This window comes from Centropristis striata, chromosome 16 (genome assembly GCF_030273125.1).
Source record: "Centropristis striata isolate RG_2023a ecotype Rhode Island chromosome 16, C.striata_1.0, whole genome shotgun sequence".
Lineage (NCBI taxonomy): Eukaryota > Metazoa > Chordata > Actinopteri > Perciformes > Serranidae > Centropristis > Centropristis striata.
The window spans coordinates 16444853-16465331 of NC_081532.1; the positions used below are offsets into that span (position 1 = coordinate 16444853).

A 20479-nucleotide genomic window follows, 5' to 3' on the forward strand; every position below is an offset into this window, starting at 1 on the left:
ACCTTTAAGAGTAGGTCTACATTGGCTTTAAAACAGTAATATAAGTATTCACCACCTTCACCTTTAACATAAAACTTGCCTGAGATAAACATGTAAATATTGAGTAACATTAATAATTTTCTCATTCATTTGCCAAACAGAAAATTAGAAATTGAAAAAGGATCTCATGAATCTTTTCTCATCTTGATTAATGTTGTTTAATATATTTGATTGTCTGACAGCAAAGCTCATTTGCTGTTGCAGAGTATAACATGGAAGGATGGGTTCACATTTCATGAAAAAAAGGATTCTAAAGTGAAGCAGAAGTTAAAATGAGGCCTCAGCAATCAGTTCTCATCCAAAGGTCCAGTAATTTTAATCTAAAAGTCTTACCTTGAGCAACTATTCCACTCCTGCACCTCAGAAAGGAAACATGACAACACAAAGAAGGAATTAGTCACATAGCTTTAGTAGCCTTTAGAGTACATTTCTGCACAAATAAGGACTGTGAAATTTGTTGCTCACATTGGAATTGCTTTGGGACAAGAGGAAAGAATGCTCTGACCAACAACTCATACACATTGGCATGTGAGTATTATTTTAAGATAAACCTGAAGGCCCATCTCCTTTGTATTTATTAAATACCCATGTGATATAACCTGGAAGTGAAGAGTCATCCTGTGAGAGCCTAAACATCTGATAAGTTCCTTAAACATTATATGAAGGCATGTTCTTTTATTTTATAAAAGTTGTTTAGACTGCGGCCTCATTACAGAAACTTCCTACTTCTCACTCTCTTCTCACAGAAACAATTTTCCTAACTAGACCTGCAACACTGAAATATTAGATTGAAAGGCAAATTTTAAGATGACACTTTATCTTTGCCAGAATTATTAATAGGTGATAGCAAAGATGATTAATTTTAATCAAATACACTTTTAATTCAAATTTAATTTAATTATTTAATTCAAATTAAATTAATTAATTAAATTATTGTAAAATTAAATTAAATTAATTATTAAATACATTTTAATTAAAGTTCCTGAAAACATAAGGGTTTCTCTCCTCCAACGACACAGTTAGTGCCTTCAAGTCCTCTTAACTAAAATGAAACACCTGTCTTTTTTGTCAGGTGCTAAAACAGGGTGAAAAGTGAAAAGAGGGGCTGCAGAGTTTATATATATAAGTATATGTATATTAAAGCATGTAATATGCTATGTTATTACTTTTTCCCCTTTTTTCATATTTGGACAACCCATTTTTGACAAAAAAACAATATCCTATAGTGTGAATTTTTTATTTTTGGACGTGTCTTAATATGTTTTTTATTATTCTGTCATTTTTGGACAAACTATACAACTGAATGTATCAACAAACTATATTAGGTACATTTTTAGCATTTTTAGGAATTTTAAAATTTGACCTTTTTTGACCAAAACTGACTTTTTGTTCATTTTCGGACATCCCATGACATGGTGCTCCATGAAACCCACAATACTAGTATAATCCTGAAAATAAGCATATTAGGTCCTCTTTAAGATAAAACACAAGGTCTGGAATATGACCATGACTTTCAGAATTGATTAAGATGATTTCTTCCATGTTTAAAACTTTAAAAGGACAGGACAAGCAGTTAGGATATTTTTCTGTAACGGGGCCCCAAGAGAAAAACATCATGAATGCAGTGTGCAAAACAAATGGAGCTCAAAACTTTTACTGCATATACAAATCAGTCTCTGCATGCTCTCAGATCTCGCAGATTGATTACAGCTTGAATTTGTTTTGTCCTCATTCAATCCTCTTGTTATAAGGAAACCATATTGAGTTCCGTATGTTTTCATCTGCATGTGTTTGTGAAACTGAGAGGAACTCTGTCATTTATTTGTTTCGGGACCCAGCACAAGCTAAGCGTTGTCCAGTTGCGGGCCTCCCGCCAGAGTGCTTCCTTCACTCGCCAGGCTTTATTGTTCTTCAGGCCCTCTCTGCGCAGCAGGAGGATGTTGTCTGTTTCTTGATTCTCGTACCGGCCCCTCCAATAAACACACACACACACACACACACACACACACACACACACACACACACACACACACAGACACACATCCACCGAGTACAGACAAACGCACACCATTCATGTGGGAAAGAATGGGCCCAGTCTGGATTAGGCTATTCCCCTGCGTAACACTAGACAAGGCATTCAATATCTCCAGCCTTCTCTGTCCAAACAGTGTCTTGGCACAGGCTGAGTGGAGGGCTGGAAAATCCCAGAGCTGCTGTTGAGTTTTTGGTGTGACCCACTCTTTTATTATAACGACTCTATAAATGCTTACAGACCCTCAACTTGGCCCGTAGCGAGGAGGGGATTCAAGAAAGCCCCCGTTACACAAACACACCACAGAAAGTGCACAGGACTCAACAAACAGAGGTGAAGATACAACAAAACACACAAACTATCTATTCTTTCACTGTGTCCACTTTTCTCATCAGGAGTCAAGCAGTGGCAGCTGGGAAAGAGACAGCTGGGACTCCTTAGTCTTGCTCCTCTGCCTCTGTACACACACAAACACTCACACACACACACACACACACACACACACACACGCACAAACACACAAGGGGATTGAAAAATGAGAGCCAGGCTTTTAGTACTAAGGAATCACATGACACACATAAAAACATCATTTCTCATGCGCCCTGGAAAGAAAACGATCAGTGATGTGGGAGGAAGAAGTAAAAAGAAGGGAGAGGTGGAGGGGGAAAGAAAGCAGTTCAGTGAGTTTATAGCAAGCCATCAAGCTCGACATTTTTTTTCAACATCTATTGTTTCTGCGAGTACTGTGAGGCTAATAGATGCTATCAAAGCACTCAGAGGCCCTCACCTTGCTGAAGTGTTTGCAGCCACTTACCTCGTGCTCTGACCAGCCTTGGAAACTTACAGGAAGACAAATAAAAAGAGAGGTTTTTCCCCCTCCACTTCCCCTCCCTATTCTTCCCCTACCTCCAACATCTGGAAAATCCTCATCTGGCAGCACACAGTGGAAGCAACTGAAGCCAGTTAGATAACTGTCTGACTTTTCTTTCCCCTCCCTTCTCAGCTTTTTTTCTCTTTCAGCACCTCTGGATTCCTCCCGTAACTTTTTTCTTTTCCACTCTCACTTCAACAGTTTCACTGCTTTGCTGAAGTTTTTGTTAGGTGATTTTGTTGGCAAGGATTCATAAGTTTTATTACTTCTTGTTTCGCACCTTCTATTCTTTTCCTCCCATGCCCTTTTCTATTTAAAGAAAGTCATCAAAGACATTTCTCTTTCTTTTCCTAGAACTCCTACTCAAAACTACAGTAGCTTGGTGAATTTAACTGGAACATGATAGTGATATAAACACACATTCTTAAAAGAAGAGTTTGACATTTTGGGAAATGCTCTCATTCGCTTTCTTGCTGAGAGTTAAATGAGAAGATTGATACCACTCTTGTACCTTCAGCCGCCTGTAAGCTTAGAATCAAGACTGGAAACTGGGGAAAACAGCTTGCATGGCTCTGTCCAAATCTGACAAAATCCACCTACTACTTCACTAATTAACACATTGTATCTTGTTCTGTAAGCTGTTAAAAAAAAGTGATAGCCTAATGAAGCTTCATGAACCATTTTTTTGTGTTTTCTCAGCCCACTAGATGGCGCTCTCCATTCAACAAAGGGTTGAAGTGACAGAGAATTTAAACCGTGTCATCTAGTGGAGTCAGCACATACAACAACTAATAGTGATGTACAAATGAAGCTTCATGAACCAACAAAAATGGACGCGTAAAAAAACACATTGTCGATTACGAGACATGTTGATCTACTCATACTTCATAAAGACATCAAACCAGGTTATATTTTTCTCATAACCAGTGCCTGAGTTGTACCAGTTAAGGGGTCCCCTCTCAATACACTGTATATATATGATGCACTACAAATACCTGATATGTCCCCGTAGGTCTCAAGAGCTCACAGTTTAATCTGCACTCCATGGGGTCTTCAGCAGTACACCCATCAAGTTAAGTGTGAAGTCGATCAGAAGAGTTGTCGAGAAAACAGAAGGACAAACACACTTACAGATAGAAAGACTGAGACTCCTTCCATATTAGTAAAATAGTTTTTTAAAGTTGGAAAACAAAATGTATTAAAAGTGGAATTAGGTGTAAAGACAACACTGTTGAATTATCACCAAACAAAGTGATAATAAATTATCCTAAAAGACAGCCATCCATTGCCTATTTACACATCCAACAGACACACTATAACATTTATTTAGAGTTGTGTTTGTGGCAATTCGATGAATGTTGGTCCAATATTCATTCTTTGAGCTCAGTTTTGGCCTTAACCAACTCCTAAGAAATAATGTCTCGCTCTTTAGCTGCCAAAAGCTCCACTAAGCTCTCCAGCTATCTACTTACTTTGTCTGTCCATTTTTTTGGGCAGGTAGTGTACACTGACCTTATCTGAGCTTTTTTTCCTGAAATAAGCCACCGGCTTTGTCTGCAAGTGAGAAAAGTTCCACCTCCGTGAGTGAGACTGAACCAAAAAAGTAAAGCTGAAGGCTGTTAAGCCAAAACTGAGGGTCTGGTGATCATTTGTTGTCAGTTTGTCACCGATTTCACTTTAGGCATAGCCTTTAATCCACTGTTTGAAATGGACATTTACACATTGCAGGTGTAAATAGTTACTTAATACGTCTGTACAATCTTTCTCATTGACTAACGAAACAGAATCCAGCAAATGCATAAAGAAACAGGCCTTTTGGCCAGTTATGTTCCAGGTCAGTTGAAACACAAGCCTGGTGGACCCAAGCAAAACAAACACAGACTAATAATAATAAGCTATAACTGATAACTAAGGAAGCATGTATTTGTCTTATTAAGACAGCACACGAAGAAGAAATCTGGGTGACCTTGAAAATCCTGAGGCAGGAATTCAATTGGCTGTAGTTTGACAATACTCGCCACTAATTTCAATGGTTTGAAGTATAACAACAGCCCATTGTGTCCTTTTAGCCAAAAAAATGTGTTTGAATTTGTCCAGGCCTGCTCACAGAGGTCTGGTTACAGAAAATTAACTCAAACAAACTGCTTTTGCTTCACTTTCTATTTGCTGTGAAAGACTGACGATACACAGAGATACACAACATATGCAACAGCTGGATGACCAGGTGTCAGTATCTAAACAACAACAGGAGACCGGATCTCACCACCATGTCAAATGCAAGGGCCAGAAAATCCAAATTTCACCAGTGAATTTAATGTGCCAAGAACTTTTACAACTGTTTTGTAACAAGAACACAATGTTATGGTATAAATACTTAATTTAGCTTTTCTTCCCATCTCCTTAAAAGGCTCTTCGGCATAACCATTATTAATCATAATTACTCATCTCCGTCTTTCCAGCCAATCTGTCTCTCTCAGCGCTCTCTGTTTTTGTTTGATTTGGCCAATGACGTGCTGTGAAAGCGATCCTCCCCAGTAGAGCCAGTCATGGTTGACCACTTTGACTCCCCTAACTGGAGCAAAGCAAAGCAGAGCAGCCACATCTGGCAAACGGTTCTCACATCTGGTTTGTGTATCAGCTCCTTGCACGGCCGTCAACCACAGAGTCTGATCACATACCTCGGAGACATGAGATGAGATGAGCTGCAGACGCTCCGCTCCGGGGAAGAGGAGCTGGATGATGGTGAGCAAGTTCATGTTCAGAGGTCAGACAGACAAGGCAGGAAATGTCACTCACTGACAAAATGTCAGACAGTGAAGAAGCCGAATGTTTTATTGGGGCTAAGGACTTTTTACTCTTCTTTGTTGTGTTTTTATTTGTTGCAGCAGTGTCTAGAAAGAGAGCTTGAAGGTAAAATCATTTATTCTTATAGGTTTCAATCTTCCACAAAGACAAAGTCAACAACTTTAAAGGCCTTGGGTCTTTAAAATAAGATATCAAACAGTTTAGCAATCACAATAAACATAATTGAGACCAGACCAGTGTCATTAAAATTAAATGAGACATTTTAAACTTGCTTGGATTAAGTTAAAGAATGGCATTGGTATAATGATAAAAATTTATCATGCAGAAAGATAAAAAGCAGAAGTTAACTAATGTGGTTTTGTGCTCGTTTGTGCCACTTTGGCTGCTTTTTAATAGTAACATGTAATGTAATACCGCCCTCTTGTGGCCAACCTGTAGCCTGCACAGAGGACATTGACTAATGCCTTTATTAGGATATCATTTTCATGGGAAAAACAGCAATCGGCCATTTCCATGAAGACAGTACAAAAAGCACAGGTGAAAAAAAAAAATATTAATTTAATTTAGCTGTTTTGAATTCAGGCTCGTGGTCAGGGTTGGATAGTAACAGATTACATCAAAGTGGAATTTAGGTAATTACATTACAGAAAATGTGCAACTGCAATAAGCTAAATTACATTTAAAAGTGCAGTTAATATTATATTTACCTTGTCAAGGACTCATTGATTATATTTTTGATATACTTCTGACATTTAAAAAGGTAATAAGGTAAAATATGGTTCATGCATAATTAAGTTTTAATTCCTCTTTATTTACACTGAAAATGGAAGATAAACATGATTTTGCGTTTCAAGAGCAAAGTCCTCAATGTGGTGTAAACAGCAGTAAACCAGCTTACATAAAGATAAAACAGCATCACAAATGTTGTACAGCCTACAGAACTGTAGTTTGTCAGTTTTTGTAACCACTGGATCATTTTAAATGCTGTCTTTGCAAAAAGCATTTCTTTTTGCACTTAAAAAGACATGTTTAAGGAGGAAAAAGAATATTTGTGGTGCATTTGTATAAGGTGCATCATTTTGTAATGTTTGGTTTTAAAATAATCCAAAATTCACAAATAAAAGCTGATTTAAATTCTGATTTAATAAGAAAGAGCAGTGGGAGCTCTCATCAACATGTCCATTGTATAAACTCTCATGCAAAATATATGAGCCAGCTGCTGAAACCTTTCAAACAGAAATGTTTGGTCGCATCATTAAAAGTTGCTAATAATGGATGAATCTTTAATTTCATATAGTAGCAAACCTGTGACAGAAAGATGACAAAAATAAAGATATAGCAATCAGGTTACTTATTTCAAATACTTTATTACATGCAAAGGAATTCCAATAATCCTCACTCATTATAAAATGTTTACACTTGGCAACATAATAAGACTGTTGTGAAATAGATTTATCTCTACATAAACTTTTAAAGCCACTCAAACATCCAGCCATTCTTACCACATTCTGAACCGACTGCTGATCTCAGTCACTAACTGCTGCGTAGCGACACTGACTTCTACAAGAGGCGCTGGCACAGCATTTGAATGCACCGTGTGATCTTGTTTAGGCAAACAGCAGGGAAAGTTATAATATTTGATTTCTCTCTGGTAGAGCTTCTTTCTCATTCCAGTAAAGAACATTTTTAATTTGGTGTTGAAGCAAAATGTGTGTGAACCCGAACAATACAGCAAATTAAATTATTCTCCTATCATGTTCTGCTCATTATTTGGGTAAACTCAATTATTTCAGACGTGCACAATTCAATAACATTCAAGTTTCTTTCACTTTTGAAGCAAGATTGAGCAGAAAAAAACACTTTTAAAATATCTTTGGTTGATCGCACAATGTGTATAATTATTACTGCAACTATTTGCATTTCGAACACTCAGTTTGACTCACTGGCTTTCCAGAATAGACCTAAAATTATTCTAGTTAGTAGATTTGGATGATTCCTCAATAGGACTTATAGTGGCTGACTCTCACTCCTGCTGATGTATGATTATTAGTTCAGGAACATGTAGAGACTCACGGTTTTTGGCTCAAAAGAAGTAAACTTAAATGTACCATACAATTAGAAACCACTGATAAAAAATAAACTAAATTGCTACAAGAAAAAAAGTCAAATTCCAGTCAAATATAAGCTGTTCTCTCGTGAACAGACTTTAGCGGAAAATCTCTTAATTTTTTTTCCAGGAGGTCAGGTGTCTTTTAGCTCTGGAGCAGGAGGGGTTTGGTGAGGTAGCCAAGGACACTTCAGGGTGGAGGATTGTTGATTGGACTGACAGTCACGTTCTAGTTAACCAGGCCTCTTTAAGGTGTCAGGGTGACTCACAATCTTGAAGTAAAGTTATGTCCACCAAGGTGTGCTACAAGGGCACTGCCCCAAAACTAAAGCTAATGAAATGTAACTGGCATCATGATGTGGTACCAGATCTACCTGAACCTAAAGGCAGTAGACCAGAATGACTTCAGCTTTTCCAGTTCAAAGATATAAGCTAAAGAACGGCTACCGAATTCACACGACACAGATGCTTTATCTGCGTCTTTAAGACCTTTGCGGTACACTTACAAAATACGATTGTCTAAGAATATATCTTAGCACTTTGTACATTACTGGCTGAAAAAAATCAAGTTTTCCATCACAAGGAACATCACTGATGTACAACACCATTTTGAAAATTGTGGTTATCAAAGTTCAGAAAGGCGAGAAGCAGGGAGGAACTGAGGTAAATCCAAAAGCAGCACATTGGGGGGAAAAACAAACAGATATGGGCGAAACAGTGGTCCAATATATTTAAAATATATTTTTCAAAGCAGCTTTGACCTTCTTACTTGGGTGCATCAATATATCGATTCAATGATCAAATATAATTCACCGAAAGTGAAAATTTTGATACATATCGTCATCTTTAAGACTTTATTTTGAAAATCCACTTTTATATTCTTGTCATTGAATAAGAAGAAGAGCTCAGTGAAATAGACTTTTTGTGAGTTTTTGTGTGTTAAGACATATCACAATTATATGATATCTGCAAATATCGTGTAATTGACCAAAGAATCGATATAATGTCGTACAGTGATGAAACTTTTTACACTGTTACTATGTAAGACTTTCAGGAACTCAGTGGGTTTTAAGACAAGAAGAGAGTTGTTCCTCGTAAAGCCAAAGAGGTTTTTCTGCTTTAACATTACAGCATTTTACAGTCAGAGAAAATGAAAATTTGTAGCAAATTGTACAAATTACAACTTTCCAAACCATTTAAAAAAAAACACAAATAAATGATTTTCTTATATTATGATAATACTGGTACTGCAATGCGTATGTATTAACGCTGGACACAAATTATCTGGGAGAAAAAAAAAGATTCAAAATGCAATCTTTTTGAAAACATTCAAGTTGAATGTTGTCCAAATCTGGGGGACAGAGAGCTACTGTTGTGTGTGCATGTGTTGGTGGGTAGGCTCTTAGGCTGTCTTCTTACAGACATGGATGAAGTAGCACGGGGCCTTGGTCTCGCCAGGGACGTATGTCTGGAAATCTCCATAGACGTTGTGCTCCATTTTGCCGTAGAAGGCCTCTTGGAGTAAAGCTTTGAAGCTTTCCAGGCGATGAGGGTAGTAGGACAGACGGAATTTACTGGGGAGGACAAACAGAGCATGCACACGTTAAAATTCCTCCAAACGCTCTTTAAAAGGTTACTTTTTTCTAACATGGCAGGTGAGGGGGTGCATCAACCTTGACTGTAAGGGACAGGGGGCGACTCCACTGGGTGCAAAAAGAAGTCAGATTGTATAGCAGTCTATGATGAAATTACCATACTTTTCACTAGATTTTAGCCTCAGTAAACATTTTTCTAATTAATCTATGATCTCAATCACTAGTTCAAGTCTTCTTCAATACAGCATGATGTACATCTTGTTAGTTATTGTTCCATTTTGAGTAAAATAGAAGATAAAGCAGGGTAGGGTTTAGAATGGGATGACCTTGTGATTGATGATATTGTCTGCGTTTTACGTCTTCGAATTTTGACCTTCTTACAATGCATTTTTTAAGTTCAGAGCTAAAATAAAGCTATGAAGTAGCGTGGTATAATGGGAGTTGCTGACTTCATTGTAAAAAAAACAAAAAACACCATTACAGATGAAAACCTGACCTTTGTTTTAAGGTCAGTTTTTCAAGTTTTAATTATGTTACATTTAGTTACATTTATTCACATTATGTTACAGAAAGTTACCATTAGATGAGATGACTACCCATATAGCTACTGAACCTGATGTTAGTGGTCAAAACAGTCGTCTAAACGTCTTTCTAAAAAATACTAAATAAGCGCATTGTTTTTACGTTATGTTACCCTAGCATATTATAAAACATTTCTCTGGGTTTGAATATGATTTTTTTGATAATGTAAATACACAACTCAACAAAATATATTTCTTAGGTCTGATGGTTTTTGGACATTCAATGTGGAAAACTGACATATTAATATCAATACTGGATCATTATTAATTTTGCATCAACTTGACAATAAACTTACTGAATTTGCCAAAAACAGACTTCAAATTCTGGTTATCAATTATTCAACACTCCATTGATTCTCATTGATATTACTGTGGCCAGAGTGCTGACCTACCTGACTTCAGGAAGATTATGGAGGGTGGCTTTGGGCACTTGGATGGTGTAGTCCAGAGTAATCATATGAGGCTTATTGTTGACCCACAACACTGAAGTGGAGATGTCCTGAGTTAGATCGCTCTGCAGAAACAACAAAAAACAAAAACACACACATGAAACATGTTAAAGAATATTAGCCACCAAAATACTTGTTCAGCAGTGAGCGAGAGTGAGCAGTGATTGATCAGAACCAGGAGTAGCTCTTCCTGTTGTCGAGTGCAGAGTTGGACCATGAGAACAGACTCTGGGATTACAGAGGTATCAGAAGTGGATTTTGCTCTCACACACGCCTGTTGACTTAGTATTTCTTTTTAGGCCTTCCAGATGGTTAGTTCTTACTTTGGCTGGATTAAAGAATATGGAACTTGTTTTGAGGAGAATAAATCAAATATGGCTCATTGCTGTTGGCACCTGCTGTTATGTCTTTATATATCTAAATTATATCTTTCAGCTTTTGACAATAAATTAGATAATAACTAGACAGATAGGTTGTTTAAATCAACTTTAGATGTCTGAACCTCAACATATGATGTCATGGTACATATCCATGCAAATCAATGTGCATTTTAGCTACAAAGAAGATGATTTACAGCATTCCGAGCCTCATATAAACACACTTATTTTTCTAGTTCTGTCTTCCCCAATAAGATTTGTTTTCATCAGTACTCCTAAAATGAGTTGTTTTTTCTCCCCATTGCCAAAAAAAAAGAGTTAAAACCCAGAAATTTCATCCACATTTCCTTCTGTTTCTCTGAGGCCACTTTCATTGAAAATCTCACAATATCCGGCAGGCTCTGGGTAGAGATTTAGGTCTTAAACTCAGCTGCTGCTAGGGATGGTGTAAATAAACCATTCATAAACAATTCTGTCTGTCCAACTCCTTTCTCAGAGCAACGAAAAGTCAGATAGTGCAGAATTTTTAATTCAAAAACAGCCTTTTTTATACCATTCAGCCTGATGGCTTTGTTCTTCTTCGACAGCTTTAAGTCGACTCTTACGAGTTTGTAATGCATTTCACGTTTCTTGGAGAATCATTCCCAAAACTACCCTGTTCTTTCGACGTCTGTTTGATGGAGAAAACTAAGCTACAGTGTCAAAATGGCTGAGAGAAAATGATGTGAAAATTAAAATGATTACACTTTTGGGAACACTGAACAAGTAGATTTTAGGGATTTTACCGCAGACTTTTTAAAACTCTTACCATTAATCAAGTCTTTACATAATGTGCACTATATTAAAGTAAATAAATGCTCTTGCACTTTTGGGGGGGTTTAGTGCATTTTTTACACTTTGTTTACACATTTTGACAATCTTCCTTTTCACACAACACAGGTTACCTAGACTCAATATTGTGTCTGAATGTGTAAATCAAGCTGCAAACTCAAGGCCTGAAAAATTAAAGCCAACTTGGAAAAGCCAAAAACTGCAGTTCCTCAAAGAGAACCTTGTGGCTGGAAACCTGTTATCACTGGGACTATGTCCATATTTAATACAGTTTATAGTTTGGGTTGTAATGATACTTCGTCAGACAGTTAGCCCACAATACAAATACGTGAGATGGTGAGATGAAAAATGAATTGTGCTAATCTTTTTATGCTGCAACTACGTCAGCTTCTGTGTGAAAATGTAGAAATGGTAATATAACTTAAAAAACAACAACAATTTAATTACAAACTTCATTACAACACAGGTTAAGGCTTAGTTTATTTAATTGAAGGTATTTCTTTCTATTTTTTTATTTATTTAAAAAGTTCACTTTTTGCAGGAAATATGTCATTGATTACGGAGATTATACCCTACATGAGATTTGAAAGAGATTTTTTTTTATTTGCTAAAGAAAAAAAGGGACAATATACAGTCATGGAAAAAAATATTAGACCATCTAGGCATTTTTCATGATTTTCTCAATAACAACCAAAATCATTATCAAGAAAACCATGAAAAATGGCTAGATATCAGCTCTTAAATTAAACTCTTATGTGCTATTTTTGTTGTTATCATTATATTTGTCCAAACAAATATGTAGATTCAGTTGTACCAGGCATTAAATGAACAAGAAAGCAAAGAGAAAACAAGGGTGGTCTAATGATTTTTTCCATGACTGTATTTTGTAGATTGTTTCTCAGGAAAAAAAGTCTATCATGAATTAATTTACATCCCTTTCCATGTTGTAGACACAGATGGAAAACTAAGCTGCTGCTGGAGAAATTCCTGAAATTTGTGTGCAGGGAATAAATTGGAAAGGTTACAGAAGGGCCCATCTACATGTCAATACGCTGCTCTAAAAAACAAACAAAAAATTCCTAACTCCATTCATTTTAATACCTTATAGTAGATATTTTTGCCTTGTGGCGCCCGGCCGGTCTCCAGGATGTAGTCGTAGTTACGGTGGTCAATGATGAGGACCCCTCCTGGTCTGACCATACTGGCAATGTTCTGAAGGGCCAACTTTTGGTCACTCTGGTCCCCTGAGTGTATCAGAAAGAGAAGGACCTTCAATTTAATCAAAATGTTGGAATCAGAGATTATGTTAGCGGCTTGAAACTGGTTGATCATTGGAGACAATTCAAAGACAGATTTATTTAAGCAAACAATGTTAGAGAAATCATTGGTCAAACTGATTGCTTTATGTCCCTTTATCTCTCACATACCTTTAAAGTCTGGTAAGTGGGCAAACGAGTTGCCGAGGCAGATAACAGCATCAAAGCCGGCCCCTGGTTTCTGAATATCCTCTTGTAACGTCAGCCAGTTTGCCTCTTCAATCACTGAGAATACAAACAAACAGTCAAAGCCCCAGAACATTTAACACAACAATTCAATTTTAACTAAATGAAAAACTGTCTTACCCCACTGGTCAAAAGCCGGTTCTTTTCTCCTCTCCCATCTTGACTTCAGTGCATACTTGAGCATTTTGTCGCTGGCATCCACACTCACCATATTGAAGCCCTCCTCCACCAACATGATGGAGTCAACTCTACAAAAGAAAACACAAATATTCTGTAAATACAAGTTCTGAATAATATAGATACAGCATTGTATCGCGATATTTTGCGTGGCAATATTATATTGATTCATGGCAGCCAAGTATCCATATTTAGTGTTTTGACAGCCAGCGGGCCATCAGTATTTTGTTCATAGCAGCTCACTTATAGGAATATACTGGATATACTGGTATCATATGAAACTAGAAGATCTAAGGAATCTATAGACATCAGAATATCATGTTGGAAAGTAGTTGAAATAACGCTAGGCTTTTTTTTATGTTTCATTCAAAAACATTCAGAGCAGTGAAGCTTAAAGTTGAGGAAAGTTTGAGAAAATGCTGAAATTGTTGTTGTCCATACATGTTTGATATCAGTTCAGTTCAATTTGATTGAATACTTTGTTGGTCACTCTGTGGGTTTGACCCTCATTGTGGAGAAATAAAAAGACTGAAGTGAGATGAATGAATGAATAGATTGAGAATTTTCTCTTATTGGACAAAACCATTCTTGATTGAATTTAATGTTGTGGATACAAAATGCAGTTAAACAGTTAAATTGCAATATATTGTATTGCAATACTCACCTTATCGCAAAATGCTTAAAATAGCAATAATATGGTAACGTGACTCAAGTATCTGGTATTGTGACGCCTCTGCTGATTCACACCTCTACTATCCTTACAGACTCTGCTTATAAAACACTCTTGACACGCTTTTCTGAAATGTTTAAAAATGCTGACTTAATCTTGCATCTCAATGACTGAGTAAATATTCTGTGACACTGATGCCTTCAACTTTATATCTAACCAGTTTGACTGTGCCTTAATGCTTTACAGGTATAAACAGCTGGTTTATGTTTGATAGACAGCAGCTCCTAATGTTGGCAGAAACAAAGACGGGAACTCAGGCCAAACAATCTGGATTGAGGCTGCTGAATTTTGTTTGGGCTCCACATGCTCTGAAGTCTCTTGTGTGTTTACAACTTTCCAAATAGTAACTAGTAGTGAGTTAATGTTAAACGATTTGCTGGACCTCTGGAAAAATTCAAAGAACAGGATCAAATTGAAGCGATGATCCGTGTTAAAGATTCACTGCATACTGACCTAACAAAAAACAAAAATAACTGGGTAATGACAAGATAATATACAACAGCATATAATTCCATTTAAAAAACACCAAAGCAACAGTCTGTATGCAGTGAAAACAAGTTAACCAACAGTAAGAATACAGAGTACAACTATATAATTGTAGCCCATTATAGCACTAGGAAATATATTGATATAATCAATATTGTACTGTGATGCTGAACAATGTCGGATGTTTAGAAATCTTAGTATATCCAAAATGTTTTTCCTGGTTTTAAAGGCTGAATTACAGTGAATTGATGTAATTTCCTGAACTTAAGACACTGTTCAGCTGTTCTATTAGTTGCCTTTATGTATTTAGTCATTATATCCACATTACTGATGATTATTTATCAAAAAGAGCATTGTGTAAATGGTGTGAAAGCTTATTTAGTCAAATCTACGGTATTGTTGCAATATCAATAGTGAGGTATTTGGTAAAAAAATATTGTGTAATTTGACTTTCTCCAAATGGCCAAGCTCTAGCTCATTATAGCTTGTTCTTGGGGTTAGAGCAACAATTTTTACAAGCTTTGGCTCAGCTGCAATTGTTGCAACATAAACCCCAGGCAAAGAAAAGCAAAAAAGAATAATCTATGGTCCAATCAAGGTAATTCATTGGCAAATTGTGGGGATTATAGTCTTATTTGAAAGCGTGATCGGCAGAGTCTGTTCTTGCATAAGTCCAGGCTTAATCTGAAGCCACAACAACTGGAGAGCCAGGCACATTCAGACAGCCAAAAATAGTGAGGCCATTTGTAGCCTCGTTCCCCTGTGAGCGTGTTTGCATCGCCCCAGATGGTCTCCTACTATGGAATGGGGTCAAAGTTGCATCCTGATTTTGTCCATACTGGACTCCAGCAGTCATATGTGAGATATGAAGTTTTACAATGTTTACTTTGAGAGGGAAATGATTGTGGTGTTGACACAGAGTGGAGGCCAGAAAAGATTATTAGCTCGGTTATATAATTTTTAGTGGCTGTGATGATGGTTTAAGGTGATTAAAAAAATAAATCAGTAGACTATTTTGCAGATAGATCAACAAAACTGATAGGTCACTGAATTGGTTAATGTTTTATATAGAATCATGTTAAACATTAAATGACACTCCTTCTCCAGACCAACTGAGGTGAATTGAGGGGTGACACTGAGAGGTTAAAGTATGTTGTCTTCTTGTCTGAGTTCAGCCAATGGCCTTGCTGGTGTTCCAGGGCACAGATACACTATCGGCAGAGGTAAACAGACCGCATGGAACCAGTCAAAACTCCCTGCAGCGACCCAGAACATGTTCAGCAACCAGTAAACCTCCATCTGCTATCCCAAACATGTGAGGGAACAAATGTATATGGATCTGCACAACAATACTTTTATCTTGTGGCATTTGTTCAGGCCATACATGTCTTCTTAGTTGAAACATAAAACCCTTTTAATCAACATGTCTCAGCTCATGGTCCCAGGCAGCTCCAGACTGCTGCCAGAGTCAGGAGCTGGGACTGTGGCTGGTGCAACTCAGCACTTTCATTCATTACTCTCAGACCTAATCCGGATTTTGTTAAAAAGGTCAGTGGGTTGAAATTCCTGGAAAGTCAAACTAACTCGATTATCTATGAAGAAACTCTAACGTGTCATTTTAAAAATTAGTTTTACTTAATGAATAATCTAAACCTGACCTTAACAATTTTGTGCTGGTTCGAATCCTGTTATATTTGTCTGTATAACATCTAAATAACAACATATATATAAAAAAAATGAAGAATCAAATTGTACAAAAAATGTGCTATGGAGCTGTTTGCATTTTTATATTTATACTTTCAGTATGGTCACACCCACTGACAAACATAAACTGTAATTATGGGAGCCCAACTTTGACGAGGCATGTTGCAGAACTCAATATATGCATACTTAGTGCACAACTAGGTGCGGCCTTCAATTCGCTAAGCAGAAAATGCTGTACATCTTCTAGCATTGCAACAGATCACTAATTTTATCATAAATGGTCCACAACAAAATATGCTGTACCCAGAGGAAGTTAACACATTTAGCACTTAATTTATATATACTGATCCAATAATCCACTACTTATATATACTATGTATATATTGTTTATTTTGTCACTATTTGTAGATATGTACATTTTTGTTTGCTGTTTATTTGTGCACTTTTTCTTTTAACTTATTGCTTAGTTTATTCTGTTTAACTGTTTGTATTTTAATATGTAAGCACCTCTGAGAACATTGTAAAACCGAAGTCAAAGTCGTTGTATGTTGCACTCACACTTTGCCAATTAAGCTGATTCTGATTCTGACATACTGACTTAATGTACACTACAGGCCAAAAGTTTGGAAGCCACAATTTTCTGTTCACAATGGCTTTCTTAAAAACCAGTATGGATTTTGGGGATTTTTGGATTTGTTTACTGCATGATCATAGTTTACCTTTATTGAATTGAACCATTTTCCTCAATTTACCTTTAGGTATACGTTGATGCTACCAGACCATTGCTGAATAAATGTTAACAAAAGAAAAGAAGGGCTTAGTTTTAGGGTTGAGAAGATTTTGGAGAGTCATAACTTCAGTGCAAAAGTTAAAAAAACAAATCACAGCTTGCATTGTTCGCTTTAGCTCTTTGGCTTTTAAGAATTTGGATACAAAAATCCCAATAAATCTAAAATGTGTTCATATGTCTGACAAACTACCACAGAAATGGCTCAAATTGAAGCAGCTGAGTAAAGAAACAAGAGTACAGATTTATACATTAAGGAATGAAGGATACACAAAGTCTAAGCAATAAAAACCCAAAGACCTGGTTATTATAGGTAAAATGTGTTCTAATAACTGACTCTTTATATAATAATCACGTTTATTTTGTTGCAAAGTATACCAAAGAAACTATGATCTTTTTTTGTACAAATTTGATGTTGCTTCCAAACTTTTGGCCTGTAGTGTATATAACTAGCCTACTGCGGAATCAAATACTAAGATGTGAAAACAAAGAAAATGTTTGGATTGGGTGTGTTACTTTTGCTGATATACACGGCTATACTTTAAATTAAGCAAATTATTAAACCTCTGAAGTCCTGAGATTTTGGTTCAAATGTGTCAACTTCCTATGCATTCATTTCTGTCCGTGTTTAGCATCTTTCAGTCCTTACATCACATACATGGCTCCTTTTTCTCAACACAAACTTGGCTATCAGTCAGATTTTTCATTTTATTTTAATTAACAAAGTATAAAGCTGCCAGGAACCGAAAATACAAACAAAAGACACAAGTGTCTGTGGAACAGACGAAAAAATAATGAATAATAAAACTACAAAACAGTCTATTTGCATGTAAATTAAAAATGGTAATAGTTTTCATTGTAGAAAGAAAATTCACAATTTAAAAATGGTCTAGAACAGGGATGGGCAACTGGAGGCCCGGGGGCCACATACGGCCCACACAATCACTTGAAATGGCCCTCAGTACAACATTCATTTTAGCATGAAATCTTAAAAGTGCAGTGTAAAAATGCAAAAAATTACTTCTTGCAATTAATGTTGGTCTGCTGTTCTTACACTGGAAAAAAAAAAGAATCACAGTAAATGGTTATTTTTTATTTGCTTCAAACCTTTTGTATTCCTATTTATACGGTTATACATGCATTTGAGCATGAAATATGTTAAGTTACTGCACTGTAAACATATTTAAAATTGCAGTTTCATCATATCTGGTGAAGTGCACGGTCCTATATGTGGTCCTGTGGTAGTGTCGATGAAAAATTGTGGCCCCGTCCAGCATTTAAGTTGCCCATCCCTGGTCTAGAAACATAAATGGCACACTGTAAAAGCTCATGATTGCACTTTCAACTGGCTTTCTCAGCTTGTCTACATATCATATATAAATAAAGTTATTACTGTAAATAGCCATGTGTATTTTCAATAAATAGATGGACTCCAGAGGGTTAATGGAGTTTGGTGAGGCGTTCACTGCCTAAACTTGAAGCCCTCTCAACCGTGCCAGTAAGAACTGCTGGGTCGACCTGACATTACCCTGTTCCGCAGGCTACGTCCAGCACACTCCGCACCCCTTGCTCTCTCAGCAAGGACAGCACCCAGCTCTTGTACTCCTGCGTCCTGCTCTGCGTGTCACCGATGTACAGCTCCCATACTTTCGCTGCTTTGCCGTCGGCATACTGGTCAGGAAGACCCTCGGCGGCCACACCGAGGGAGCGGGTCCTAAACACGCTGTCGACCGACATGCTGCTCATGTTGACGGGGTTTCTATCAGCTAACTCAGCAAACGAATGAGCTATTCAGCAACCGGGCTGCTTTAAATGTGTGTTAAAACCGGCTGCTAATCTAACAGGTACTCTCTCCACATGCTAAGACTGATTCCGGTTGTTATTATTTATATGAGCAATACAGGGGGGTCAAACTTTAACCCAATGACACGGTGCTATGAACTGACGCCTACTTTCTGATAGGACGGAGCGCAGATGGCCCCCACTTCCGTGTTTACGTTAGCAGACGTCCCTGACGTGGAAGTTAGTACATTTAGTACCCTAAAATAGTCTCAAAGGATCACTTACACACTTTGCTGCAGTATAAAGCAGCGCACAATTGTAAATGAGATATTTTAGGTAATCGAAGTTTAGGTTATGAATATGTTTCGGGTTTGCCAGAGTGTTGAAAAAGGCAGAATGTGTACACAGCCTGGAAGGTGTTGCCTGTGAGGCTGAACACAGGGCATAAAACACTCTGCTCCTCCCACTTAAATATTTCATCATTCATCATTTCATCATGCAGCTACATCTCTTATTAAACATATTTTATATTATGTAACAGTTTTGCAAAATTCCAACAATAAAGTTAGCATAAATATATGGTTTACTTGCAATTTTACGCTACAACAATAATTATTAGCTTTAATGCAAAGCCCTTATCTAAATGCAGATATGTTGGTGCAAGTACATGAACTTACAAGATACAGTCATAGAAAAAAATATTAGACCATTGTTTTCTTCAATTTCTTGTTCATTTTAATGTGTGGTACAACTAAAGGTAAATTTGTTTGGACAAAAATAATGATAACAACAAAAATAGCTCATAGAAGTTTAATTTAAGAGCTGATACGTAGCCATTTTCCATGGTTTTCTTGATAATCACCAAAATCATTATCAAGAAAACCATGGAAAATGGCTACGTATCAGCTCTTAAATTAAACTTCTATGAGCTATTTTTGTTGTTATCATTATTTTTATCTAAACAAATGTACCTTTAGTTGTACCAGGCATAAAATGAACAAGAAAGCAAGGAGAAAACAAGGGTGGTCTAATATACTTTTCCATGACTGTATATGACAGAAAACAAAACAAAAAAGCAGAAAAGAAATAAAGAACAAGAACAAAGCATTAAAAAATGTCTCAGACTGTGTCTGCCACATATGCAAAGCAACAAAAGCTTTTTTTTTCTTTTTTGTTTGTTCCCTCCCAAAAAGTGAACTCCTCCTGTTGTGATTGGCTGATTTAGCTCCCGAAGGACCATGTACAGGATTTACTGGTAGTGGTGAGGTTGCATCAGCCACAACCGGTGCCATCCAGGTTAGGTTTGTACCACCCAGTCTTATCAACACTGTACCGCACTCCTGCTTTAGAATATGCTCTCTGTTAGTCCCTCTCTCTGTCTCTCTGTCTCTCTCTCTCTCGCACACACACACACACACACACACACACACACACACACACACACACACACACTTATTTTACAAAGAGCACAATCCGAGGCAAATTGAGGTGACACAGTGGCCTGCAACATGCACGCTGACGTTTTTTTTTATCAAAACCAGAAGTGGTTCTAGACAGTTCCAAACTGGGGGGGTTTGGACAGGCTGGGGCCACATGCCATTTAATGGGTACCAAATGTACCCCC

The 20479-nt window shown here is 37.0% G+C and overlaps 1 protein-coding gene across 1 annotated transcript; it reads right to left on the reverse strand.

Moving 5' to 3' along the window:
- Positions 1-7094: 7094 nt before the first annotated feature.
- Positions 7095-18949, reverse strand: gnmt (glycine N-methyltransferase). Its single transcript, XM_059353542.1, has 6 exons — positions 18602-18949; positions 13310-13437; positions 13115-13228; positions 12789-12931; positions 10423-10544; positions 7095-9428 (listed from the first exon to the last, which is right to left on the reverse strand). Exons 1-6 carry the CDS (start codon positions 18817-18819, stop codon positions 9257-9259), a joined length of 897 nt encoding a protein of 298 aa, XP_059209525.1. The 5' UTR covers positions 18820-18949; the 3' UTR covers positions 7095-9256.
- Between the last annotated feature and the right edge of the window lie 1530 nt (positions 18950-20479).